Below are 27976 nucleotides of genomic sequence, written 5' to 3' on the forward strand. Positions count from 1 at the left end.
CATGCTCTTGGCGAGACACAGAAATGTTTGCCAAGATATTGGTGAGAATAGCTAGCTTTTACGTGTGAGAGGTAAGACGCATTTCGGTTGCTACAGCTAATCAGATAATAAGCATATATGCTACAAATCTTTCATTAATTTCTGTTTCTGAGAGTGAGTGAGTGAATGCGAACAGCTAATCAGATAATACGCAGATATGCTCCAAATCTGTCATTACGTTTCTGTTTCTGAGAGTGAGTGAGTGATGGCGGCGGTCCGTAAACAATCGAATCCGGACCAGATAATACAGTGATCAACAACATGCACGTAGATCTACGCAGTTGGGATATGATGACGTGTCAACCAAGTCAGCGAGCCTGGCCATCCGATCCCGTTAGACGCCTCTTGCGACAAGCATGGGTTACTGCAGATCTCAATTCTAACCCGGAGTCTGTTTCTTGGAGAACAGGTACATCTTTACTACTTAAACGTTAAAAACATACCCTACAAAGAGGGCAAACACGAAATAGACGACTGTACTAATAGCTGCGGCGGCTGAGTGGGATAGATGGCTGACTTTGTGTGCTGGTGATCAGCTGTCTGACTCTGAGAATGTGGCTTCCAATCCCGGATGGGACTCTACCTAACTAAAGAACTAGAATCTATATTTTACTGAGAAACTTCCAAATATAACGCGTGACAAATGTAATAGTAATATAGAGCGAATGGCAAGGAGGAGATTGAATATATTTCTAAGACACAGTTCCTTGAATTCTATATGCCCTAAAAACAAACTAACGTGACACTCCGATTATTTGCACAAGACCAAAATGATGTTTTACAGATTGGACACAAGTATGGTTTGTGACTGGTAACGATGCTATGATTCAGTGTATTCCCGTTCACAATGCCGACGCAGTTACTCTACACAACTGTGCATGCATGGGCGTCACAAAATCTGGTTGTATCTTTACAATGCGGCAGGAATTGTATACAGTGACGATGTAATCACAATCTGCATAATTAATTAAATAATTAATCAATGTATTCCTCATAGTTTCTCTTATGTTCTTCTTATAATTTACTTATGTTGTTTGAATTTCTTGTGCGTGTTTGTATTTTGTGATGATGTAAAAACAATATGCAAAATAATATTTACCTCTGATCTATGAAAATAATTAACATCTGAGTGTGTATTTATTTCTTGGTAGTTTTTCTTACATGTTGTTTTGGAGTTTGTAAATATTTTGTTTTGTTGGATTTATTTTGTATTGTTTTTGTGTGGTTAGTTTGTGTGATTATCATGCCAGTGGCGCAGATTGGAGCTCATGGCATCCAACACTGGTGTGTCCTGTCTAGACTGGTGTTACAGACCGCCGTTATAAAGTAGGAATATCGCTAAGTGCAGACTTACATAAATAGACAAACGATAACGTAGACGATGAAATATTAACTGATACGTTTGAGGCATATTTAGTAGTAATATGTTACCGTTACAAGGAAACATAAGCACGTATCATATTTTACAATTGTAATGCGATAACAGTCAGGCGTCATCGTCCAGAAGTGACGTACGTGTCAACAGAGGAGGAAGTTACCAGTCCAGGTAAGCGTGTTGTGTTTCGTCTCTGACTTTGTCTTCCTATACATTGTTATCTGTTCGATATTAAGGGTCAAATATTGCGCGTATATGTCACTACATTACCAGGATTCTGAAATTAACAGCTATACTTTCATTTATGCAGCACATAGCCTGGATATTAGTGTTAAATGACTTACACAACTTCTTACTTTCGCTTTAGAACTAGGTCGGGGTTCATTCACGACAGCCATGACTCACTTAACTACTGTTATGTTGTGGGAATGTGACACTCGGTTGTTGGGGATAATGTCAGCGCGACTTTGAAAGGCGTGCATGTCTTACTGCTACGTCGATATTTCAATGTGTGAATTTCAATTATACATAGTGTGTGACAACAGTGTATAGCCTAGATATTCGAGTTAGCTGACTGCCACACTACACGTTCCTATATTTGCTGAGTATCAGCTTAAAGCATGTCACTACCTCAGTCCTTAGTTATTCACGCAACCCGTAGCCCACCTTGACTGCTGATACTATGTGTACAGATAAGACTCGTTTGTGTACGATAGCTTTAGATACTTTGTGTATATTCACCCATATTGATTACAGGTAATACCGTTGACTGACACCTGCTTTGCAGTGATTGTTAGTTTAGAATAGTAACATTTGTTGAAGCTACAAGTAGCTTGGGACTTAAGCGGTTGCAGTATATTTACTCGTCATCATAGTTTGAAAAAAGAATTTACCCATAATATTCTGTCCCTTATAAAATGTATCCACGCCAGTGCTATTAGTCATTATATATGTCAGTTTATTGATCCATTTCTTAGAAAATTCTGATACGAGTTAATGCTTTTAAAATACATTAAAGAGACTTATCTCAACAAACAAATACTGACTAACACATAAACAGATTCAAATTACATCTGTATTTTCTTCTTTTGGTAACATTATGTTGACAATATAATTTCCCTTACAGACAATCTACCACCTAGCTATAGCTTTTTTCCCGATTTTCATTCCCATTTCATTCAAAATATGTTTATATCTACCATCGTTTTAAAAGTAGAATATCTGGTCTTTTAATGTTCGGCTAAATGACCAAAATATAGCCAACACCTGAGGGAATGGTGTAAATCCAGCTCAGGTCCATGCAAGAAGCAAAAGTATAATAAGTCCCTATGGTCGCTGGTCCCTTCAGTTGTTGGCGATCAGTAGCATGTTTTTATTTTGTATTTTTTTCCGTATTAATAGATTTTATTGCAACATACCAGTTTTAAACCAAATTTGTGATATTCTTGTATTTTTGCTGTCCTTCGACGACAGGAGTTTAAGGTTATAAATATATTGTGGTTTAATGTATAGCTACGATAAGGCTGAAATACTGGCGATGTGACGTTAAAAAATAACTCACTCACTCATTCAACAGTGCTCAATGTCAACTGCATCATTAACTCTGTTTATTAGAAATTAACATGCTCAAGGAATCTTGTTTAACATAATATGTTACGAGGATAAGTTCAAATTTAACTCCATAATCACTGTATGCACTATCATATACACATATTAAATATGGTCGTAACATTGCGCAATACAGACATCAGATTAATGGAGGTAGATAGAATAAAACAAAATAGTTTCCACATCACACAAGAAATATGTATTAAGGAATGTCATTACTGATTTGTTTCTTTGCCAGTTTGAAGAAGCAATTCGCAACCAATTCACATAAAAAGCTGTTTCTAGAATATTAAATACGATCTCTGTCATGACGATTCTCATCATCTATCATTTTGAAGAAAAACTGCAGTTAAACGTACACTACAAGTCACTGACAATAAAATCAGCATGACAAAGATTGAAATTGTGTTTGTATAGATCGTGTTTTTTTTATAAATGATGAACAATTGTACTTGGTAAGTATCCTTGAATATGTATATAAACTTTGTAAAGGCTCTTTTGTGTCTTAGATGTCTTCTATTCCAATTTTTAATAATAATAATAGTAATAATGATAATAATGAGTGAATTTGTAACACGACAAATTCCACGCCAGCTGGTATGCTTATAGCGCTACAAGTAAAGTTATTTGGGTGAGAGTCTAGACAAAGTACTTCTTAAATAGAAACGTTTGGGGCTGTTTTGAGATCTTCATGACGATAATTCCATAGAACAGCTGTTGGTAGGCAAATGATCTGAATCCTGATCGTTTCAGTCTGTATGTAGGCACTGTGCACATAATATGGGACTGGGATCTTAGAGTTCTGGTTGGAATGTACTGGCTTACAAGTTCACACAAATAGCATGGCGCGATACCGTTAAGGCACTGGTATGCGAGTACAAGAAGTTAAACTCATTTCTAGCTGAGATATTCTGTTAATATATATCTTTTTTATCATATTTGAAATTATATGATTGCAGAGAGGTGCAACAGAACGTATCATTTTATATACGGTAGAACCTCACAGACACTAAAATGAATTTCAGTGATTTACTGTCATTTTGTTTCAAATCATATTTTGAACATTGTATTATAATATCATATAGATGATGATTGATTTAATTCGTCCGTGATAGTCTATTATAGAATTATCAAGTTCAAACATCGAGGGCAACACTTAAAGTACCGATTGCAAACTTCATTTAAACAACAATACATGACCTGAAATGAGAGATCAGCTCATTTCACCGCCTCGCTTCGAAAACCATCAGGTGATCCACTATTGCTATACGAACAATGATGGTCATCCTTGATGTATAACAGAATCAGGGGGAAAACATATCAAAACAAAACATAGGTCTATCATCGTTTTCGGGAAAACGATATACCGTCCATACACAAGCGTGAATGTTACCACTGAAGGTCAAGGCTAAACTGATTAAATGTCTCTGAGTGTAATAGTTAACGTACCACTCGTATCGCTCATCCGTCGTTCGTTGTCAGTTTAAGGTTGGACTGCCTGGGACAGCGCCACTCAAAAGTTACTGGAAAGAAAATAAATTTGGAAAAGATCACCCATTACCCTTGTGTAGACTGAGATAATTTGTGCTGCTTTATGCGAGGGTTACACTATGTTTCTGGCGGCCACGGCAGCCCCGTTTCGCCTAAACGTCGTGTAGCGGGTACAAAACGGGATGGACGTGAGACATCGTGGGGGGATTGAATGAGCAAACGTGACAGGCCGTGGACAACATGCCAGATTTATAAACTGTTCAAATATTTGACTCAGCAGTCACGGTACACATGGGAAACATTGTAGAACATAGTAAAATGGGGGGAACGTAACCAAACGTGACAGCATGTAATACAGGCCGTAACAAAACTTAGACGGTCCGAAGTGGGACTGGGGGCATGTGTATTCCCCGGCTTTTCACGGTCCTTTCAAGTTTTGTTACTTTTGGCAACGTTTGTTTGGCGTTTTGTCGCGATTGTTTCACCCTTGATGCCCGTTTTGTCCGTGGCATCAAGGGTGAAACAATTGTCACGGCAAACTAGGTTCTATGGTAGCCGTTTCATCCTGTTCTATGACGACGCATCCAGACGTGTGAAGGTTTACAGGCGTGATACGGCACTATACGTTCTCTGGCATTCACAATCTGCAGCTGACGCTGGCCTTCTTGCTGACTCAAATACTCGATATCTTCTTAATCTTGGGGGTACAGCTCTCGGGATACAATGGCTGCTATTGCTTGGGAAGCTTTATGTTATACTGTGGGGACAGGCGTGCTCCAAACGCCACAGGCCGGGAGGAAATGTAATGGCATCCGTAGTGGACTGCGCGCCAAGGGGTGTACGCCCTTGAGCAGCAGCCCGTTTATCCAAATGGCCCATTACGGATACCGAGATAGACCGTGAGAAAACATAGCAGGACCAAACAAAACCTGACTTTGGTGGAAACAAATGGCCACAATCCCACGGCGCAAAAACGGTTTGGGGGAAACGGGGCTGCCATGGCCACCGGGAACATAGTGTAACCCTAACATTACTTGAGTACAGTGCATGGTGTCTCAAGACCTACATATGGATATAGAAATGGTTGTGTTGTCGTTACTGGAAGTGTGCAATGGGCATCAGGTGTTGTAACTTAATTATTGTCTCTTCTGTGATAGACATGGAAAATACAGCATTTCGTTGATATCAGGTTTGGTTGGGAATTTCAACATCGTAGGATATTTGTAGGAACAGCATCAACCCCGTGAACAGGCACCGCGATTTGCACCAAGTAAATAATTAAATCTGGGTTCTACTATCTCTACGGTTCACTCTCACTTAGCCAGAGTCTATCCAAAAGGGTCTTGTTAAGATGCGAGCCAGGTAATTAGCATTACCACTGAAGCGTGAGCCTTTGTTTAAGGGCTATAGTCTATATATACAATGCGACATGGTTTAAGAAGTATGCAAGTGTGTGTGCGTTTGTTTGTAGTATGAAAATTCGGTTTAAACATATCTATTTCTGATATATTGTTCAGAAACCGGATCGGCAAACAAGCAAAAAGCTTATATTGATGCCTCTCCAGACAAAATAATATTTATGCGACTTGCATTTCATAACCTTATTACAAAAGTACATGATATCATAACTTACATTAAGCATACAAAATACATGAATATGAACATCCATACAGCAAAAATACTTTCAGTTCTGGAAAGGGCCAGATGAAAACCAAATGAATAGCGCTCCGGAATACAGATAAATTATAGATATAACAATCGTGAGGAGAAAAGCATGCTATTAACAAACAATAAACAATAGCTTTCTGGAAATGTAACAATCAAAAACTGTAATATAGCCGCTTATAACATTAGAACCATTAGTGTCGGAAACTACTTAATAGTAAGTGCAATTTCGTTTTTACTATTACAACACGAACCTGCCTGACAGTACAATGAAAGAATGGATAGATTCTAATAATTCAAGATTATCTTTAGTAAATCCATTAGGGTGGCCGTATAGTATCGATTTGATGTCATATCCTTTAGCATAGAGGTGCATTTTATGTCTCTTGTCAGTGTAATTAACGCACGAAATGAAATAGTGAATTGGATCTTCGTAACAATAGCCACAAGAACAAGAGGGATTTGAAGATATAAATCGTTGATATTTATGTGCGTTTAAATTGCTGCAACCGAGACTGAGGCGTGAATGGATAATCTGACAGAATCTTGATCCAGAGTTGAAATTTAAGTAGTTTTGACTATCATTATTTGACACATTAATCTGTTTCTTAAAACTACCCAAAGTAGCCGATTCTCTATGATCGGTAGACAAAGAATTCCACAATCTTACTTTATCTTGGAGAATTGACTTTTGCACTTTTGCACTTTTACTATGGAAGGTTTGGAGCTTCAAACGATCTCGGAAAGTGTAGTTTGTAGTGTCAGATACCTTAGGAAAAACGAGATTGCTCTAATATTTTTAAGTTTAATTTTTAACCATTTTATAGAAAAATGTTTTTGGATGTGTCTTCGAGTACATCGTGGGTTGGAAATTTGTCACATCATAAATTTTGTCATGACTCGTACAGCAAACAGGAATGAATCTCAATTATATACAAATCTCACTAATGTCCTCAAATCCTAAAAAAATATCAAATAATACCATATCAATGTACATGTACCTCACTTTAATACAAATTTCCCTAATCGCACTAATTCAGCATTTTGTTGAAACAAATTATGGCTCATCTGGATGAAGCGTAATCAAAACACTAACCCTAGTCAGCCAAATCCCACTCTGGCTATGCGAGAGACCTGTTTTGACAGAATCTGGCTAAGTGAGAGGACACCATCTCTACATTCACTATGCTGTCACCTTTCCATATATTTCCTTGATAAAATGATTTTATGATTTTAATCCAAGGTCGGCTTTGTTACGGTTTATCATGATATGTTTATGCTCTTAAATGTACGTGCAGGAGGTCGATTTTGTACTTCGATAGACCCAGACTGAATGTACGTTTGTGCTGAATAGGATGTAAACTGCCATGGGTAATGTTCACATTACAATGCATTGGATGGACGTATTTTGAATCGTACAGTTATGCGCAGTAAGAGATGACTTGACAAAGATCTATACGGATCACAGCATTTATCGAAAATGTTTCTTTGGATGCTAATATGTGGTTTCTGTCTTCCAGAATGGACTCCTTCCCCAAATGTTCTGTTTGTCAGCAGCAGTTTACCCTGAACGGCCCCGCCCCCTACCTACTGCCCTGTCTACACGGAGTGTGTGAGACATGTGTGACATCTGCAGCTGGTGGTGTGATATCATGCTCTACTTGTCAGAGGGAGGTCAACCTCACAGACATAAGCCTCCAGAAGGATGCAGTGAGACAGAAGGAAATATTCCATCTGACGGTCAAACATCGCCCCACAGAGCTTCTCTGTACACATGAAGATGACGGCAACCAGGCTGTGTGCTGGTGTCAGGACTGTGACGAGTTACTCTGTGAATACTGCCAGAACATGCACAGCAACTTCAAAGTTACCAGAAGCCATGTAGTCCAAAACTTCTGTGACTTGGAACCGACTGTCTCGGCCGTTCCCAAATTTTGCAGTATCCATAAATACGACCCCCTCTATCTGTTTGATAACAGCTGCAAGAAATTAATCTGTGCGAGATGTAGAATTGAAGATCATGCCGACCACGAAGTTGAGAAGGTTGATGTGGCTGCTGAAACTGTAACGAAACAACTGGGATATCATAAGAATGAACTATCAATGTTACAGACTCGCTACCAGGCAACCATGCAGAGTATCAGGCAAGGAACAGAATCCACTGACGAAACACACATTTCTTTGAAAGAAAATATTCGTCACATTTTCGAATCTTTGAGATCACAACTTGATCAAAGAGAGGAGGAACTTCTCATTGATCTAGAAAATCATACGAAGGAGACAAGGGCAGCACAGCATGTTCTTCTCACCGCCTGTGAAGAAGACAAGAAGACCTGCACCATGGTGTTAGATTACATCAATAATGTCTTCCTCTTTGCCTCAAAGTCAGACATCCTAGGCCTGGAGAGATATGTTGGGGAGATGACTCGGACCTGCCTAGACAATGCCGCGCCTCAAACATATGCAGTACCCACAGCTGTCTTCAACACCAACAGTTTGTCTAAACTGAAAGCGATTGTATCAGGATTTGGTGCCATTTTGACGATGGATATGGACGGAAAATCGGAAATAATTGCTGGTAACCTAATCATTTCATCTCTAACATTGGTTTCAGTGTTTGTATCTATTAGTGCAATATCCTGCGGCCTTTCTTCATGCATCTATATGATAGTCACGATATGGCTGACATCCTGCCGATGTGACTTAAGATCTTAATTTTATCTTACCCACTCATGAATCCATAATTGGAAATCCACTCGGTTAGGTGAAGACTAAGGATTTGTTCTTAAACATGTAGCGTTTGTAACATGCACAGAAACATAGTTCCAGTGTCTATACATCTAAATCCTTTTTGTGTTGTTTCAGACAGGGGTACTCAGACTGACGATGACTTTCTGGCAGACGTGGAAATGAAACATAAAATGGTGAGTGAAGGAAGTTGTAGTACATCATACTCAGGCTCACAAAGTGCCCAAGAGGCAGCTGATGGGATCGGGTGGACTTGATTGACACATGTCACCGATCCCTGTTTGCATAGATCGATGATCAGACCCGTGAAGTTAGGGGTTAGAATTGGTCTTCAGCAATCCATGATTGTCGTAAGAGCCAGCAAACGGGATCGAGTTGTCACGCTCATTTAATTAGTGGACACATGCCACCGTATCACAGTTGTGTAGATCGATGCTTATGTTGTTGATGACTGGATTATCTGATTATTTACAGACCATCGCCATACAACTGAAATACTGCTGAGTGTTAAACAACATACCAACAAAAAAAATCCCCACCAAGATGATCATGATGTTGATTACTGGATGTCAAGAATCCTTATTTACAGAGCCTTGCAATATTGCTGAGTTGGGCTTTTGATAACAGGCAAACAAAGTTTATCACAAAGGAGACGTTATGATGCAATGCTTCTCAACGTCATGACTAGTATTATTCATTCCATGAAACGTATCAGGTATTTTTGCCAATATCGTATGCACAAGATGATAAATTACATGACGAAAATATACCATATGTCATATCATATGTTGCAGGACATGAAAGAACTAAAGACGAAAATCGACTCAGACGAAAAGCACATTGAAAGCCTTACAAAGCTGACAGACAAGCTCAATTCAGAAATCGAAAGCTTGAAATCAGTATGTCCATTAATCTAGTTATGGAATAGTTTTGTCTGCTGATTGGTGTGTCCTATTGTTGTCCCTGACGTTGACGTCGCCGTCACGAATTTGTTCCAAAGGTGGATCTGCCAGATATAGCGGTCTTCGGCCTGTGTAGTGCCTCTTGGTCTACCTGATCCTGGGCGGTATTGGATCTGGCCTGTTTGCTAGAAGCAGTCTATCAGTTTCCTTATGGTGGCCTGACTGAATTTGAAGGTTCTTACCAGTGGCGTCGTGAACCCCATATTGGCAATACCGATAGTCCTGTGCGCTTGCGTTAATCTTGGCAAATTCATGGTGTTCTTTCGGGGCTACTGCTTGCTTGCTCTGTCCAGCATCGGTATCTATGCCACAATCATGCAGGTGCATGAGACACCATTACGTCTTTCACGTTTTGAAAAATGCACGATTCATACGAAGTTTATGGACAGCTGCATTGTCATAGAGGGCATGCTGTGTCTAGCCGAATGTCTTCTGCTTCGGTTCAAAACTTTACCAGTGTTAATGTGGTTGTTTTTTTATGTATACAAATACTTTGTACTCAAAAAGCGATAACTCTCTTTTGTCCGGTAGTTTATATACTCATCCCATTACATTTGCTAAATTGTTAACACAATGTTTCACTTTCGTCCATTTCCCAAATCTGATTTTATGACCTGTTGTGTGTCTCTGAGTAAATTGTGACCACCTTATTCAAGTCGCGGTTGTGTAATCGTTTATAGCTGCATTATTTAATGCATACAAACATGCCTTTGTTGAAAATAATACCCCTGTGACACAGGCAACGGCAAGATATTTCTTGATCTCATGATATATACATGTATGTTCTTGCAGCGCATTGATGAGAAAGAAGCCATTGAGAAGAAGGATGCCAATACAATAGATCTCTTGCTTGGTAAATACATGTTTTCTTTCTGCTAAAGAGAAGGTTGAATATGAGATTCGAAAACCCCTTTTTTCTTAGCCACTGGTTCCCGGATATGATCTCAGTGCTTTTTATATCGAATGATTCTTTTGGTTTAAGCTTATCAAGTATACCTTACTAATGACATAACATCAAAAGTTCCTATGTCTCATCACACGTGTGTGGTGATGTGCCTACTGGTGTTTCAGATACTGCCAGAGAATGTGGTGTTCATCTGCTGAAGCCAGGAGCTGTAGACAGGTCTTTCATGCTGAAGTGTGAGTACATTTATCATGTATTACAGACAGAGCATTATTTACATATAGTAAAAAAAAAAGTATGGGAACACCCTAATTGTGATAGTATATATAAACTCAAGCACACAAAAAGGTTTCATTTACCTTAGAGTATAAATGACCTCACCTCGTTTAAGTTTATATATGACTATGAAATTTTCAAAATACTTCCCATACTTTTTGTTTGTAGTATATTTTGATGTTCAAAGCTGTTCTTCCAAGTAATGTTAAAAGAATACTATATATAAAGGCAGTTTCACATGTTCATCCATGGGGATGGTGAAGGCTCGCTGGCTTGATTGATGCATATCATTCCTTTCCATTTGCATAGACTGACGGTCACGGTATCACTTACTGGATTGTCTGGCCCAAACTCGACTATTAACAGTCTGCTGCCATATATCTGCTCATACCGATGCGGTGTTTAAAGCAAACTAAGGGGGAATCACAGTCATCTGGCCTATGGCGCTCAAATGAGTGTAGCATTAGCTGTACTCCACAATAAATCTCTGTTACTGTATCCTGATTTCGTCTCACTGAGGTAACCGACAGACACAGACCCAATTGTTTTCTATGAAAGGATGTGAGCGTATTAGATCCACGTTTCACAATCAATTTCATAGTAGAGTTTGCTTATTTTAAGATATTGATTTCATAGAATGGACGTAAAGTTGACGTAATGGCGTAATATATTCAAAGTTTTCGGTTGTGGGAGCCCTGACAATTGTCACTGGTCAGAGGGGTAATGGTGTAATATATTCATAGTTTTCGGTTGTGGAAGGCCTGACAATTTTCACTTGTCAGAGGGGTACACACAGTACGTGATCCGGGCAAACAGTTGTCCGACTTCCATTTATGTGAAAGTACTGGAATCTGTACTTTACTGATAAAGTGTAGTTCTGGCTACCACGTTTTACTGACGTCTACCAGGCCAGATATTAAGGATTTACAGTGACTATGATATCAAACTGCAACGTAAGATATACATGTAGTTAAATAAAGGACGGTAGGGTGGCCTTGTACTTAAAACGTTCGCTCGCCAGGCCGAAGACCCGGGTTCGATTCTCCACATGGGTTCAATGTGTGAAGCCCATTTCTGTTGTCCTCCGACGTGATACTGCTATAAAATTGCTTAAACCATACTCACTCACTCACTATGATTAAAAAGGTGTCTACCAGGTGACGGCGCTCTGGTTTGGTTGATGCACATCATTCCTTTCCATTTGCATAGACCGACGCTCAAGGTATCAGTCACTGGATTGTCTGGCCCAAACTCGACTATCAACAGAATGCTGCCATTCGTGCTAATACCGATTCGGTGTTTAAAAACAAACTAGGGGTGGAGGTGGGGGATCATAGTCATCTGACATGTGGCGTTCAAACGAGTGTAGCATCAGCTGTACTCCACAATACATCTCTGTTACTGTATCCTGATTTCGCTTAACTGAGGTAATCGACAGACACAGACCCAATCGTTTTAATGACAGGATGTGAGCGTATTAGATCAACGTTTCACAATCAATATCATAGTTGAGTTTGCTTATTTTAAGATATTGATTTCATAGAATGGACGTAATATTGACGTAATGGCGTAATATATTGATAGTTTTCTGTTGTGGGAGCCCTGACAATTTTCACTGGTCAGAGGGGCACACAATGTACGTGATTCAGGCAACCAGTTGTGACTTCCATTTTGTGTGAAAGTACTAGAATCTGTACTTTACTGATAAAGTGTAGGTCTGGCTACCATGTTTTACTGAAGTCTACCAGGCCAGATATTTAGCATTTACAGTGACTATGATATCAAACTGCAACGTTACATATACATGTACTTAAACAAGGGAAGGTAGGGTGGCCTAGTGGTTAAAGCGTTCGCTCGCCACGCCGAAGACCCGGGTTCGATTCTCCACATGAGTTCAATGTGTGAAGCCCATTTCTGTTCTCCCCCGACGTGATACTGCTATAAAATTGCTAAAATCATACTCACTCACTCACTACGATTAAAAAGGTGACTACCAGGTGACGGCGAGTCGAAACAGCTATGTGTATAGCTATGAAACACGACTGTGATGGGGTAACCAGTGTTTGACCACTTGATAACGCTGTCATTTTACTTTCCATCCTTGCTACGCCTTCATTACTGTCCGTCCGCCAGCCCAACCGTGCAAGATATTGTAGATCTTGGAACCTGTACAGTATTTCGTCACCAAACGACGTTAACTTGGCAGATGGATTGACCTAATAAGAAAGTGATGCCTTCTGAAGTTCAGATAGTGTACCATCGTCAGCCAAGTAAAACTAAGGGCAATTTCAGATTCAACCTAAGATTGCATAAAAAATGACAACCAGGAGCCTCTTTGTGCGTGCGCGCGCGCACGCGCGTGTGTGTGTGTGTGTGTTGTAAAACTGCAATGACACGCCAGTGTGATGAGGTAACAAGCGTTTCGTTGCTGATGCCTTTAAATTTGTAGAACATTATTCACGTCTACAATGTATTTTCACGAAATATAATTGCTATTCCGGTGGATAGTCATGATGTTGTTCTATTTAATACATACATGTTCACAAAAATATCAAATAGCGATGTAAAATAATGATTTGGCTTGCATCTTTGACAAAACATTTCTATCAACAATCAAAAATTCTCTCGCGCATATCTTAATGATAAATGGAATGAAATCTATATTCATTTGGACATGTTATACATGACTGACCCAATAAATAGAAGAAATAAAAATGTTGTCACTCTGACGCTGCTTACCAGCCGCAGTTTTTGGGTTCGGTGTGCATGGACAACTTAAATCAACCATGTTGACTCAAATTACAGTGAGCTTAACATTGTTTGACATGCAATCTACACGTTCCTCGTAATACCACGTTCGTCTGCGTTTCTGTTATAAGACACCAATGTACTGAGTCTAGGTGTACAGATCCGCTATGTGGGTGTTTATTGTACGCAGCAATTTAGAATCTGAACTGCAAATATGGCATATATGTTGTATGAATATTTTTGTTGACGTCCTGTGTCCACAATTTGATAACCGACGAAACACAAGCTATATCCGGAGTAGTGGCTTATCAGTTAATTCAATGTGACTCAGTGCTAAGGTCAAAATGTAGGGTTTATTGCTGCATTCCGATTATATTCCACTGTTTGAATATAGGTACATTTTACTAAGCTGTGAATTCCGAGTATTACAATATCATTATTGCGAGAAATTATAAGTGTTCTTCTCATGCATTTCACATCCATATGTTGTAGGTATACCGCTAAAGTATGATAAAGCCAGCGTCAATCTCGACTACGTCCACATCAACACAGAAGGATACCTGGTCAACAGGAAGTCGGACACAAGGCCTGAAGGGGAAGGGGGACTGAAGAAGTACCGGGGCACATGCAGTACTGTCCCCCTCCTCATGGATGGGTGTCCTCAGTACTGGGAAGTAGAGAACATGGTCAGTGTGGACAAACCGCTCTCAGAGAACTTGTTCATCCTGGAGGTTGGAGTATGTAGGGAGGAGCAAAGGGACGTGCTTCACTGGATAGGTGGACGTCCTCACACTTACTGTATGACCGTCGCCGACTGTATTACAGACGGCGGGATATGCAGGAGGATAGGGAAGGAGGGGAATCGTGTGCTGCATCTGCCGGACACTCTCCCCAACACAGCAGGGGCACCACACACACTACATTACGGTGTTGTCTATGATGGCGCCAGGAAGAAGATTGTCTTCATTGATGTGAAGGAGAAGAAAGTCATGTCGACGTTAGACAATGTAGACTGCAGTGAACCACTGTGGCCGATGTTCGGGGTGTATAACCCAGAGTGCATAACTGTCAGCATGAGACTTGTAGTGGGCAGCGACATCAACATGACGGAGGAGAAGAAAGCGATGATTGTCAAGGCGCTGTCGTGATTTGAACTCACAAACATTCGAATTGAATACTACTAAGGAACACTTAATAACTTGATAATATCTTCTACATACAACATTTACATACAACTCTGTGAAAATTACTATTTACACAACACAAAGCCAGTAGTAGCGACTACATCCAGTGTGTATAATTATGAAATGCAGGATTCCAAATCAACTTAGTATGTAAGACGAGTTCTGATTGGTCAATGCTATAAATTTCCGACCGTATAATCAGCATATACGGTCGCAGTTTGAAACCCGATTCACCAAAACCTGCCTATCCAGCTAAATTGGTGGAATGTGTGTTAGAAAAAGACAAAACAGTATCATAAATTTCATTTGAGTTAAAACAACTTACTGGCAACGGGCTGTTGACCCAACACTGTTAGATCATGAAACAAGATTTATGACGTCACTATGACGTCATTTCACAACAGAACTGATAATAGCCCGTAGGTGAGGAATCATCAGGGAACTACTATTTCTAGCGATGGTGTAAGTTCAAGGAATGATGTGATTAACTTTTGACCTACAGGAACTTTGACCTGGTTTAAATAATGAAAAAAAAGTGTAAAACGAGTTGAATTAGAATTGGGATAACTGTACTGTGTTTTGACGAATGGGGGACGTATGCCGGTGGTTATATAGCCCCAAATTTAACATTATATCGGCTCCGCTTCAGCGTCGCCGATATAACTGAATTTCGGCGTCGCCAATATAACGTTAAATTTGCAGCTATGTAACCACCGGTGTACGTCCCCAACTCGTCAAACACAGTACATGTATCCCCTAAATATGTATGCGTGGTGATTATATGTTAACAAATTAAAAACAAACAGTAGACAATTTGTTCTTGTTGAATTCCTTAATTTCCATCAGAGATGTCGCTACAATGGCGTGAGGCAAGCACACATTGCAAGGGTAATTGCATTTTCGAGTCTTGCAGCTGAAAGTATGATAAAGGACAACACGCCTTACAAATATAAAGAGTGACGAAGTACAAAAGCTTCATGGATGTTTTCCCCGTCTCCACTTCTTGCACGGTAATTCGTGAACATATTTTACGGATACTTCAGTGACTATTTAAGTTTCAGATCGTTGGTACATGTTTCCGCCGACTGTGATAATATTTCGTCCATTTAAAATTGGAAGTCCTTTACATGGTGTACCCACTGCATTTGTAGATTCGCACCCGAGAGTCAAGAGAGATGCTTATAACCACTAGGCTACCCAACCGCCTCTGTTCAACAGTGGTATGGCTTCATTCAAATCTTCAAAGTGACACAGAACAGTGTATGCAAAAAGCTCCGAAAATGAATATGTGTAGGAAATATTACCACAAAGATGAAGGTCAACTTCTTGCATAATGTGTTTATATGGGTTCACATAACAAATATCACACAGCTGCTGTGTTATTGTTACCGTCATTTCCAAAGGTTGTAAGGAAACCTTTCAAATATAATATAAATAACAGGTGATCATCTCACCACACATTAGCAAATATATCTTGTTCAACGGCTTGGTATCTTTCTTCGTAGAAAGGGTTGTGCAACATTCCAAGGCAGTTATGCGTTATTTTCGCTAAAAACAGAGGCGGTCGGATAGCCTTGGGGTTAAAAGCATCTCTCGTTACGCGCGGGTTCGACTCTATAAGTGCAGTTGCTGGAATATTACAACCATTTACGTAAACCTGTACCAACGATCTCAAACGTAAGAATTTTCCGAGCATTTCTCATATACTGATATTACTTAATATAAGAATTCATGCCTACAGAGATTGGTTGCTTGGTTGGTTGTTTAACGCCGTACTCAGACATTTTCCAGCTATATGGCGGAGGTCTGTAAATAATTGAGTCTGAACCAGACAATTCAGTGATCAACACTATGAGCATCGTCCCACGCAATTGGGATACAATGGCATGTGTCAACCAAGTCAGCGAGCCTAACCGTCCGATCCCGTTGGCGCCTCATACGACCAGTTCTGAAGACCAACTTACAGCGGCAGTATTCGAGCCACATCGTGTCTAACACAACAACGTTAATCAAACATTATAAACAATAGAACCTGTCAACAACGGACAGTAAAATAACGAGAGGGTCACAGATATAAGTATAGTATGACCAGAAATTATTGAGAATGTTAGGAATATGTTCAATTGGATTTCTAGTATAAACAACCTTGACCAGCTATCAAGTGCTTGGTTTCATTCAAGAAAGACAATTCCGTTAATCCTTTTTCATTAGTTTGTGAAGAGTTATCCCCCTTTGTTTACTTGCTAGCAGACAACATTTTCAGTGATCCTCAGTATTGATGATTTAGAGAACAGGAAGTTCATTATAGAGTATTATAAGAAGGACATCAGATCAGCTAAAGTGATTTCAAGTAGAACAGGCATCCCTTTGTCCACTGTTTATCGTGTTTTGAAAAATATTGCAAATGGATATGGCATTGAGCACCAGGGAGGCGCAGGTAGGCCCAGAAAATTGACTGTCGGTGACAGGGGGCAGCTTGGTATTCTTGTATAACAAACGAAGGAGTTTAGAAAACTTAAGGCTGGATATGACTGATAGAGGAACTGTGGCTGTCTGTTAGGAGACAATTTGAACTGAGCTGCATGCAATGGGTTGGAAGAAAAGTCGACGAATTCCACCACCGATCATGAAACCTGAACAAAAGGAGCGAAGGTTGAACTGGTGCTTACAGCATAGAAATATTAACTGGGACAATGTGATTTTCTCAGATGAAAGTACTGTGTGGCTGTTTCCTAATACACTGAAATTCTGGACCAAACAAACTGAAACACCTTTGTATCAGCGCCCAAAGTACGGAACGAGTTCCGCCCATACACACCCCACCCCACCCCCACCCCCATCTAAAATATGTTTAAATTCGCAATGACAGCTCTAGGATTATAAAAAATGCAACCAACACTCAGTAACGTCAGGGCAAAATAGCAACTTAATATGATTAGTTAACACAACTGGAACACCCTCTGGGAATAGAACACTATCATTCACCCACGAAAGACGCCATGACACTTGGCAAGGAAGAAGCGGAAGTATGACATATTCCTCACAACTAATTCATATAATATAACGAGCATCACATGAAATAAAATTATTATTATAATCATTACACTTACCATCAATGTTGACCGGGGTACATTAAACCGATGTCCTGGAGCAGAGCACTGAAAATCTCGCCCCGTACCCCCGCGAGGTGCAGCGTAAAATCACCCCGCCGAGTGTGTGTGGCCAGCAACTGGCGCTTGATGCACCACCATCTGTTTTCTATTAAGTTGGTGCAAGCACCGGTCACTGGATCTGTAAGTGGTTCAAACGGAATTACTTACAATTATACAATTTCCAAAGGCAAAACAAAGTACAAAGACGTGAACATGATAAATACGAACATTATGCTGAAATACCTTTGAAATTCGGAATGGTTTACATTGGTGTGGATATAGCCCAGGTCAACAAGTCCGTCGTAACCCTTCCAACAGTCCGTAATAATGTGACTACCCCGAGCTACATTGTCCGTAATGATCCTCTCAAGCGTCTGTTTGTCACGTTTGTCCACTGGCACCAAAAATAATTCCCTACTTTCTCTACAAATTCCTCCCAAAACCCGCTGGCCCTCGACTACTCTACCCCGATGATACTTACGTTTACCAAACTTACTCTCATCAATCTCTACCGTCATGCCAGGACCCCCTATCATGTTCGAACTGTTCCTTTCCACGACTGAAGAGCATACCTCCCGACAGTACATGAAATAGTCCGCTACAGTTTCTCTAGATGTTTCCAGTACTCTCCCATCCTTATCACAATCAATACTGGTTTCTCTGATTGTGTCAGTATAACTCATCTTATGAGCAAAACAGTAGGTAAGGAGAATAGTCTTATTCAAAGACAAATTGGAACCAAAAAAACCATGTACCCCTCCGTGCAGGAACTTGGTTATTGTTAGATTTTTTGCCTACCTTTTTATTACATTGAAATCTGAAAGCCACCTTCTTACCCTTTCTGTTAATACCATATGTGCGAGTTAGTACTTGGTGACAGTTAGGGCAGTGAGCTTGTGCTGGTAAAACACTGTAGCGTTTATAATGTCAGTATTGTAACAGCGTTGACGTTTGGTATTATAATGTCAGTATTGTGACTGGCGTTGTTGATTGGTATTATAATGTCAGTATTGTAACTGGCGTTGACGGTTGGTATTATAATGTCAGTATTGTGACTGGCGTTGACGGTTGGTATTATAATGTCAGTATTGTGACTGGCGTTGACGGATGGTATTATAATGTAAGCATTATGACTGGCGTTGGCGGTTGGTATTATAATGTCAGTATTGTAACTGACGTTGGCGGTTGGTGTTATAATGTCAGTATAGTAACTGGCGTTGACGTTTGGTGTTATAATGTCAGTATTGTAACTGGCGTTGACGGATGGTATTATAATGTCAGCATTGTGACTGGCGTTTACGGTTGGTGTTATAATGTCAGTATTGTAGCTGACGTTGACGGTTCATGCTATAATGTCAGTATTGTTACAGGCGTTGACGATTGGTATTGTAATGTCAGTATTGTAACTGACGTTGACGTTTGTTGCTATAATGTCAGTATTGTGACTGGCGTTGACGATTGGTATTATAATATCAGTATTGTAACTGGCGTTGACGTTTGGTGTTATAATGTAAGCATTCTGACTGGCGTTGACGATTGGTATTATAATGTCAGCATTGTGACTGGCATTAGCGGTTGGTGCTATAATGTCAGTATTGTTACAGGGGTTGACGGTTGGTGTGATAATGTCAGTGTTGTAACTGACGTTGACGGTTGGTGCTATAATATCAGTATTATTACAGGCGTTGACGATTGGTATTAGAATGTCAGTATTGTAACTGACGTTGACGGTTGGTGCTATAATGTCAGTATTGTGACTGGCGTTGACGTTTAGTGTAATAATGTCAGTATTGCAACTGCCGTTGACAGTTGGTTTTATAAAGTCAGTATTCTAACTGATGTTGATGGTTGGTGTAGTGTTCTATGGGCCCTTCAATGCATGACTTGCTGTTCCCAGGAGGAGAGACGACACAACTAAGTGTTTACGATAAGCCTTTTACTTCCCGAGTGCCAGAGCATCCGGTACGCCGAACACATGCGCACTTCATCACATTAAAGCATATGATGTATAATATTACTACGCTACAGTTTGTGCTATAATATCAGTTATTTGTGGAGCAAAAATATCTTTGGTCGGTCTCTATACACAACTCTTTGCACTAATTCTGGAACAAATCAATGAACATTTATAAAATGTCGAACGAAAAGCATTAATTTTGTATTTCGATAGATGTTTGGAGAATAACAAACGTGGTACGAGTGATTATGGTAAATATGCCCGAGTTGAAATAATGTTCACATTGCCGAGCATTGGCGGATCAATGGGAGGAATACGCCTCTTTGGAGCACATGGTCGACTAACAGAGGAGTCATTCGAGATGTTGAAGTGGAATACACCACCATAATTTAGACCTCAGAAAAGAGTATGTACAGAATGAAGATTTACGGCATACAAAACAGACTGAGGCAGAGGATGAGTGGGCGGAGTGGAGTTTGCATGATTTGATGTGCTGGTATGAGACGTTTTCGTCCTAATAACGGCCATGTTTGTTTACAAACAATGCAAACGAGTGTTTTTTTTTTTGTAAGGTTATAAATTTTAAAATACTACTATTTATAACGCAATTTTATTGCAAATTAATGTCCAATAAAAGATTATTCATATTCTTTAACCTTTCTGTTTTCTTTTTTTTTAAATCTCGGAATGTGTGAGTACAGCACGTTCTAATTATCAATGAAACGGTAAAAGTTGTCAAAGGGTAAAAGTTGTAAACTAATCATATTTCTTCTCTGCTTAGCTGACCAATCAACGTTGAGAATCACTGAAAAGTACATGTGCTTTTTTCACAAAAATAATCACCTGTGCATCTCAGCCCGTATGGGTAATAAATGTTGTTAGCATACAGAGTTAGGGGTTAGAGAAAGAGCACATCTCGTCTAGTCTAAAAACGGATAGAGAGCAGTGTCTTTGTGAGTGTCCAAAATGGCTTCCCTTGTCCATGTAGCGCTAGTTTGAGCTTACATATCCTTAACGTATTTCTTTTGAATTAAAACTGTGTTTATATGATGGTAAGACGGATCATAGATGGTACGTAAGAGGTTATTACCTGGCTGTTTTCCTTCACATTGGCCCGAGACTAGTATATCAGCCAGAGGGCCGAAGTCCCCCAGGGCTGAAATGGTAGTCGAGGGATGGATTGATTGGCACCCGTGAAGGTCAGGGTTAGATTAGAATGTGCCTTCAGTACCCCATGCTTGTCGTAAGAGGCGACTAACGGGATCGGGTGGTCAGGCTCGCTGACTTGGTTGGCATATGCCATCGTATCCCAACTGCATAGATCGATGCTCAGGTCGTTGATCAATGGATTGTTTGGTTCAGACTCGATCATTTACAAACCGCCACCAAAAAGCAGGAACATTTCTGAGTCGGCTTTAAACTAAACTCACTCACTCACCTTTGCTACAGCTACATTACAGGTGGAGCACATACAGACGACGTCCAGAGCCCGAGGATATTATGTACATTACGAAACAAATAATGTCTTCACGTGAACGTTACAGATATGTATGAAATATCCTCTCGTAAAATACTATATAGGGCACTAGCTATGCATTTTCATCACAACGTCAAAATGCTCGGCGGCGAGATACCATGTGAAGAGAGGGTTTGGGCCAAGATGAAGCATCTTAAATGTGACGTTAACATTATTTTGTACTTTATTTCATAGACAGGATTTCTGAACAAATTAGGAGAAGTTAAGCAACGTTTGTCACAAAGGGTCCTCGGATGGGTTACCGCGTTTGGCAGCTTGACTCCTGAGATTTTATAGGACTGTACTCTCCTGCTCCGCAACGAATCACCCGAGGTTTCACCTTAGGCAAGTGTTTTTGTTCAAATCTGCCGCAGCTCACCCAACAGAAAATGTGAGTCATGTGAGTTATCCGGGGTAATAATCTCCATCATGTTGTAAGAGCTTCGAGCATGTCCCTAAGGCGTGGGGTTCAGCTACATAACTGGCCTTATTATTATTATTAATATTTAATATTATAGAAAGGCTGAGTGGAGAAAGGCTGTTGAGCGATAACAAAGCTGGACTGAACACCCTTATCTGTGTCATTCAGGTAGTGACAATAGGCCTTTGCTTAAAGCAGCTGGAACGTGTGATAATACAGACAAGAGTGCGTGTGTGGGAGACAGTCAGAGTGTCAGTGTCCGTGAACAGTACAATATATAGTTTGACAGGAATATATATGTTTGCCTCATACTGGCTAGAATAGAATTTTCAAACTCGCTTTTGACGTGTGAGTGGTCAGACGTATTTCGGTTGCTTACAACTATTCAGATAATAAGCAGTTATGCTCCAAATCTTCTGGAAGAAAAGGTGCAACGTTACTACTTAAAGACAGACATACAATAGTTAATAATGTCTCACTTCTGTACGGACATGGAAACAGCAACAATATATATACATACATAAAATACTCGTAAAGAACCATTCTAAAGAATTATGAGAGACAAATTGTCATAAAATAATACCCAAAAGCAAAAAACCATACAAAATATATGTATTATCCATACAAAAGATGCTTTCTACGATTTAATATTAATAAGGAGCTTTTGGCAAATAAAACAGAGACATTAGTGTTGGTGAACATAAAACAAAAGTTCTCGATATCATACATATTTAAAAAAACAAAAAACATCTAGATTTAACAAATGCACTCATTAAAAAGACTTTCCCTGATATTGTCATATGATACGCAGTGAAACGTGAACCTCATCTTCTACGTAGCCTTTACAATAAAAAGAGTTTCTATTTTGTACAAGGGTACATTCATATCGACCCGTTTCAATTTTAATTGGGGCCACACCGAAGCTTGGCAAGATCCGACCTGTAACCTCTTGGCAGGTTCCTTAAAAAATAATCTTCTGTCTTTTAATCTTGTTTAAAACACTTATATACTCTTAGTTTGTTAAGAGCACTTTGCACCTCTACCTTATCTAACTTAGATTTCCGATTTATAACAAAAGTCATTCATACATACATGTACATTGTCACATACCAACGAGTTATTGAGCATTTTTATGTGGAACATTTAACAGATAACCTAAACCAATATCATGAAACTTCTTTCCATTCCAACTTTTACATCCTTTCCGCCCCATATAAACGTCCTACCTATTTACACGACTTACACGACATATTTTTAAGTCGACAACATTGTCTTGATACAATTTTTCCATTGTCTGACAATAGACGGCATCCAACCCATATCCCCATTGACTGAAACATTGCTTTCTGTTTCTGAGAGAACAGGTATAGCTTTACTACATAAACGTTAAAACGCACCCCACAAAGAGTGCGTTCACGAAATTAAACGAATCTACTAATAGCAGCGACGGCTGAGGGGGTTAGATGGGTGATTTTTGTAAGCTGGCGATTAGGCGAATGACTGAGAATGTGGGTTTTGAATCCCGCATGGGACTCAACCCAACAAAAGTACTAGACTCTGTACTTAACTGAAAATAACGTGTATATAACGTGTGTTACATTTAACACTTTCTAAATGGCATTGTGTATCTATATTTATTGCAGACGTGCACTAAAAATCAACAGATAATTTGGATGGAATATGAACTTATACGTTTGGGGCAAACTTCGTCTGTAAAAGAAATAGATGTCACTGTTGAAATAAACTCGAATCAGATCAAACAATTATAATCAGATAGGGTTCGCTCGTCATCATCCGTACATGTCAACAGTGGAGGGCGTTAACAGTCCAGGTAGGTGTGTTGTGTTTCGTCACTAACTTTGCCTTCTATTTCACTGTTAACTGTTCGATATTAAGGGTCAAATCTTGCGTGTATATCTCCCAAAGTACCAGGATGCTTACCATGGCAGCCATACTTTCATTTATGCAGTATGTAGCTGTTACATTGCAGCACAAATTCCTACTTTCGCTTTAAAACTTCATTCACGATAGTCATGACTCACCATTGTTATCTCGTGGGTATGTTGGGCGGTGGGGTAGCCTAGTGGTTAAAGCGTTGGCTCGTCACGCCGAAGACCCGGGTTCGAATCCCCACATGGGTACAATGTGTGAAGCCCATTTCTCGTGTCCCCCGCCGTGATGTTGCTAGAATATTGCTAAAAGAGGCATAAAACCAAACTCAGTCAGTCAGTCGTGGGCATGAAACAGTCATAAGTTTGAGATACTGTCAAATCGTCCCCATCTTTGCTTTGTATTAGCTGTAAGGCAAGTCACTACAAGTACTAGTTATTCATGTAAACAGCAACCCACCTTGACTGCTGATACTAAACTGATCGGCAAAAGAAAGTATACCAAAAGTTACCATTTCTCAAATGTTACAGAAATAATTTTGAAGGTAAAACAAATTATACACTGAAACATGTCGCCCTAACGTAGTAATTTTATATCTGCAGTGAGATTTACTTTCACGTCGTGAATAAAACGTCGAAGTGGTCAAGTGTATAAACCATGATTTTGGCCTCTGTCAGAGTTTCACATGCACTAAGGGTATAAAGTTAGTGTGCAGACAGGTTACACATGCAGTGTGAAAATGATCACCACAGATATGCCACGACTATCAGCAGTTGAACGTGAGAGGGCCATAGGTATGCTCCAGATGGGGTCGACACACGCCAACGTTGCAAGAACCTTCGGCTGCACCCGTGTAGCCGTCTCTAGACTGATGCAACGTTACTGGCAGACGGGCCAGACACAGGACAGACCAAGAAGTGGGAGACCGCGAGTAGCAACGCCAGCTGAAGCCCGGCATTTGAGGACGTTGCACCTCAGAAACCGTTTCCTGACGGTAACGTCATCAGCGGCAAATTCCCTTGATCACCGTGTCAGTCGATACACGGTGGCTAGACGTCTTCGGGCAGCAGGTATCCGAGCCTACAGACCCTTCAAAGGACAGGTGTTGACCCCTGCACATAGACGTCACAGATTGCGTTGGGCCCCAGTTGTTCGTCGTTGGCGACGACGAGAGGAACAACGTGAGCGGTCTACAGTGATGAGCTCGTTCTCCATTTATGTACCCGATCGAGCACATGTGGGTTGCACTAGACAGACGCGTGCGGAAACGCCCTAACCCACCACACATTAGACAGCAACTTGCACAAGCTCGTCAGGACGAATGGCGTCGCATACCACGTGACCTTGTCCGACGTCTGACGTTTTCAGCTAGAAACAGGCTGCGTGCCTGTATTGATGCAAGGGGTGGACATACAGGACACTAAAGTGATGGTAGTGAACATTCATTGTGTGTAACTCAGTACCTGCTTATCATCTGTGTTTCAAAACTGGTTTTCAGGACGCCCAGTGAACTTGCGCATGTCGGACGCCACGTGTTTCTGTAGTATGAGTGCGATGTTTAGCTCAGCCTGAGTAAAGATGTCTATCTATTACATCACTCTATTATGTCACCAAACCTGGCACATAGTTTGACCTAGTAAGAAACTGATGCCACCTTCTGAAGTTTAGATAGTATACCATGGTTAACCAATGTAACTAAGGGCAGTTCTAGACACAACTGCAATCTTAGATACAATCACAAATTGCAACCAGGAGCCGGTGTGTGTGTATTGGAGAACTGCAAGAACACATCACTGTGATGTTGGAACATGAGTTTCGTTCCTGATGCCTGTAGATAGTATGAGATTTTAAAAACACATAATTCTTCGAGTTTCCATGGCAACACGTCTCCGATATGATACAATTATAAACTCTTGTAGAGGTCGATATCGGTTTTTATTGACCTGAGTAAAATAATATCGACCGAGCTTGCGATATAATTGTTTTAATATATAATGAAAGAGAAACGGGTTTTAAACACATAATTCTTCGAGTTTCCATGGCAACACGTCTCCGATATAAGTTTATATTCGAAAAATATAATTGCTATTGCGGGGGATATTCATGATGGTGCTCTATTTAACACATGCATAATGACAAGAAAGATAAAAAAGCAAGGTAAAATAATGTTTTTGGGTTGCATCACTGAGACAGTTATTTTTATCAACAATCAAAACAATTCCCTGGTGGATATCTTAATGATAAATGGAATGTTATCTATATTCATTGGGACGTTTTATACATGATTGATAAAACAATACAACAAATTAGAATATCGTCACTCTGACGCTGCTTACCAGCCGCAGCTTAGGGTTCGGTGTGCATGGACAAATAAATCACATGTTGACTCAAATCACAGGTGATCTTATCATTGTTTGATATGCAATCTACACGTTCCTCCTTATACCGCGGTCGTTTGCGTTTCTTATTAATGTACTGTGTCTGGGTCTACAAATCCTCTCTCTGGGTGTTTATTGTAGGCAGCAATTTAGAATCTGTACTGTAAATATGCCATATATTTTGTATGAATAGTTTTGTTGACGTCCTGTGTCTACAATTCTCGTTCATTGGGAAACCGAAACACACGCTATATCCGGGGTAATGGCTTATCAGATAATTCAATGTGACTCAATGGTAAGGTCAAAATGTAACACTCGGTAGGTTTTATTGCTGCGTTCTGATTACATTACACTGTTTGAATATAGGTACATTTTATTAAGCTGTGTATTCCGAGCATTGAAATATCATTATAACGAGAAATTATTCGTATTTTTCACATTTATTTCACATCCATATTGTGTAGGTATACCTCTAAAATATGACAAAGACAGAGTCAATCTCGATTACGTCCACATCAACACAGAAGGAGACCTGGTCAACAGGGAGTCGGACACCAGACCTACAAGTGACGGGAGACTGAAGAAGTACTCGGGCACATACAGCACTGACACTCAACCCCTGGATGGTTGTCCCAAGTACTGGGAGGTAGAGAACAGGGTCACTCTGGACAAACCGCTCACAGAAAGGAACCTCATCCTGGCAGTTGGAGTAGGTAGGGAGGAGGAGAGGGAGGTGCGCCAATGTATACATAGACGTCCTCACTCCTACTGTCTGGCCGTCTCCCACTGTGGCCGATGTTCGGGGTGTATAACCCATCTTGCCTCACTGTCAGCATGAGACTTGTAGTGGGCAGCGACATCAACATGACAGAGGAGAAGAAAGCGGTGATTGTCAAGGCGCTGTCGTGATGGTGACAGTGATGGTGATTTGAACTCACAGACTCTCGAATTAAATTCTACTAAGGAACACTTCATAACATGATAACATCTTCTCTATGAAAAAAGACGTTTACAATGATCACGTACATTGCATCGCCATGTTTTTACATACACCTCTCTCAAAGTGTACTATACTCCTCACACAAAATTAGTATTTTCAGTGTAATATCTTTATCAATGTCGATAGTGATTTTTGCCGGCATGTTACTGAAAGGTAAATATTCAAAGAATACATAACCTTTAGTTACTGTCAAATTTAATTATCTGATAACATTGATAACATCCCCCGAACACAACCACCCTCAGAAACAACAAGCAAACTGTGTGGCATGAATGTGCTTCACATTTCACACATGCAATCTGGTCGGTTAAAACCTACCTGTAATTATTCCTCTGGTACAACAAGCAGGTCCTAACTATATTTCTATGGATAATAATGCCTGTCCATGGATGATAATGCCCGAGAAGTTTGTGTTGCTTAATGTTTGTGAGGAGTATATTTACACAACACAAAGCCAGTAGTAGCTTACAATGTACTGCCCTAATGAGGAAGAACATCCAGCACGGATAATTATGAAGTGACACGACATGCAGGAATATGTGTGCGTGTTCAGCATAGTTAAAACAATTAAAAAAAATACTAGAAAATGTGTTCTTGTTAAAATTCCGTATATCAATAAGAAAGTTCACGTTAATAAAGTGATGCAAGCACATATTGCAATA

General features: G+C 40.0%; 1 protein-coding gene across 1 annotated transcript; it reads left to right on the forward strand.

Annotated features, from left to right (window-relative positions):
• The first annotated feature begins 1552 nt into the window (after nucleotides 1-1552).
• LOC124268547 (probable RING finger protein 207 homolog) lies at nucleotides 1553-27976 on the forward strand. The gene is made up of 8 exons (XM_046703541.1): nucleotides 1553-1585; nucleotides 7699-8756; nucleotides 9044-9102; nucleotides 9721-9825; nucleotides 10681-10741; nucleotides 10960-11028; nucleotides 14309-14952; nucleotides 27212-27976. Exons 2-8 carry the CDS (start codon nucleotides 7700-7702, stop codon nucleotides 27221-27223), a joined length of 2007 nt encoding a protein of 668 aa, XP_046559497.1. The 5' UTR covers nucleotides 1553-1585; nucleotide 7699; the 3' UTR covers nucleotides 27224-27976.

Source organism: Haliotis rubra, unplaced genomic scaffold (assembly GCF_003918875.1).
Source record: "Haliotis rubra isolate DU_JTF1 unplaced genomic scaffold, ASM391887v1 Scf139, whole genome shotgun sequence".
Taxonomy (NCBI): Eukaryota; Metazoa; Mollusca; class Gastropoda; order Lepetellida; family Haliotidae; genus Haliotis; species Haliotis rubra.

What these genes read in the sequence shown, in the direction of transcription:
- LOC124268547 (XM_046703541.1), top strand. Translation starts at nt 7,700, where the DNA reads ATGGACTCCTTCCCCAAATGTTCTGTTTGTCAGCAGCAGTTTACCCTG. An exon ending in AAATCGAAAGCTTGAAATCA is followed by an intron (nt 9,826 to 10,680) that starts GTATGTCCATTA and finishes ATGTTCTTGCAG; the next exon opens with CGCATTGATGAGAAAGAAGC. An exon ending in TACAATAGATCTCTTGCTTG is followed by an intron (nt 10,742 to 10,959) that starts GTAAATACATGT and finishes CTGGTGTTTCAG; the next exon opens with ATACTGCCAGAGAATGTGGT.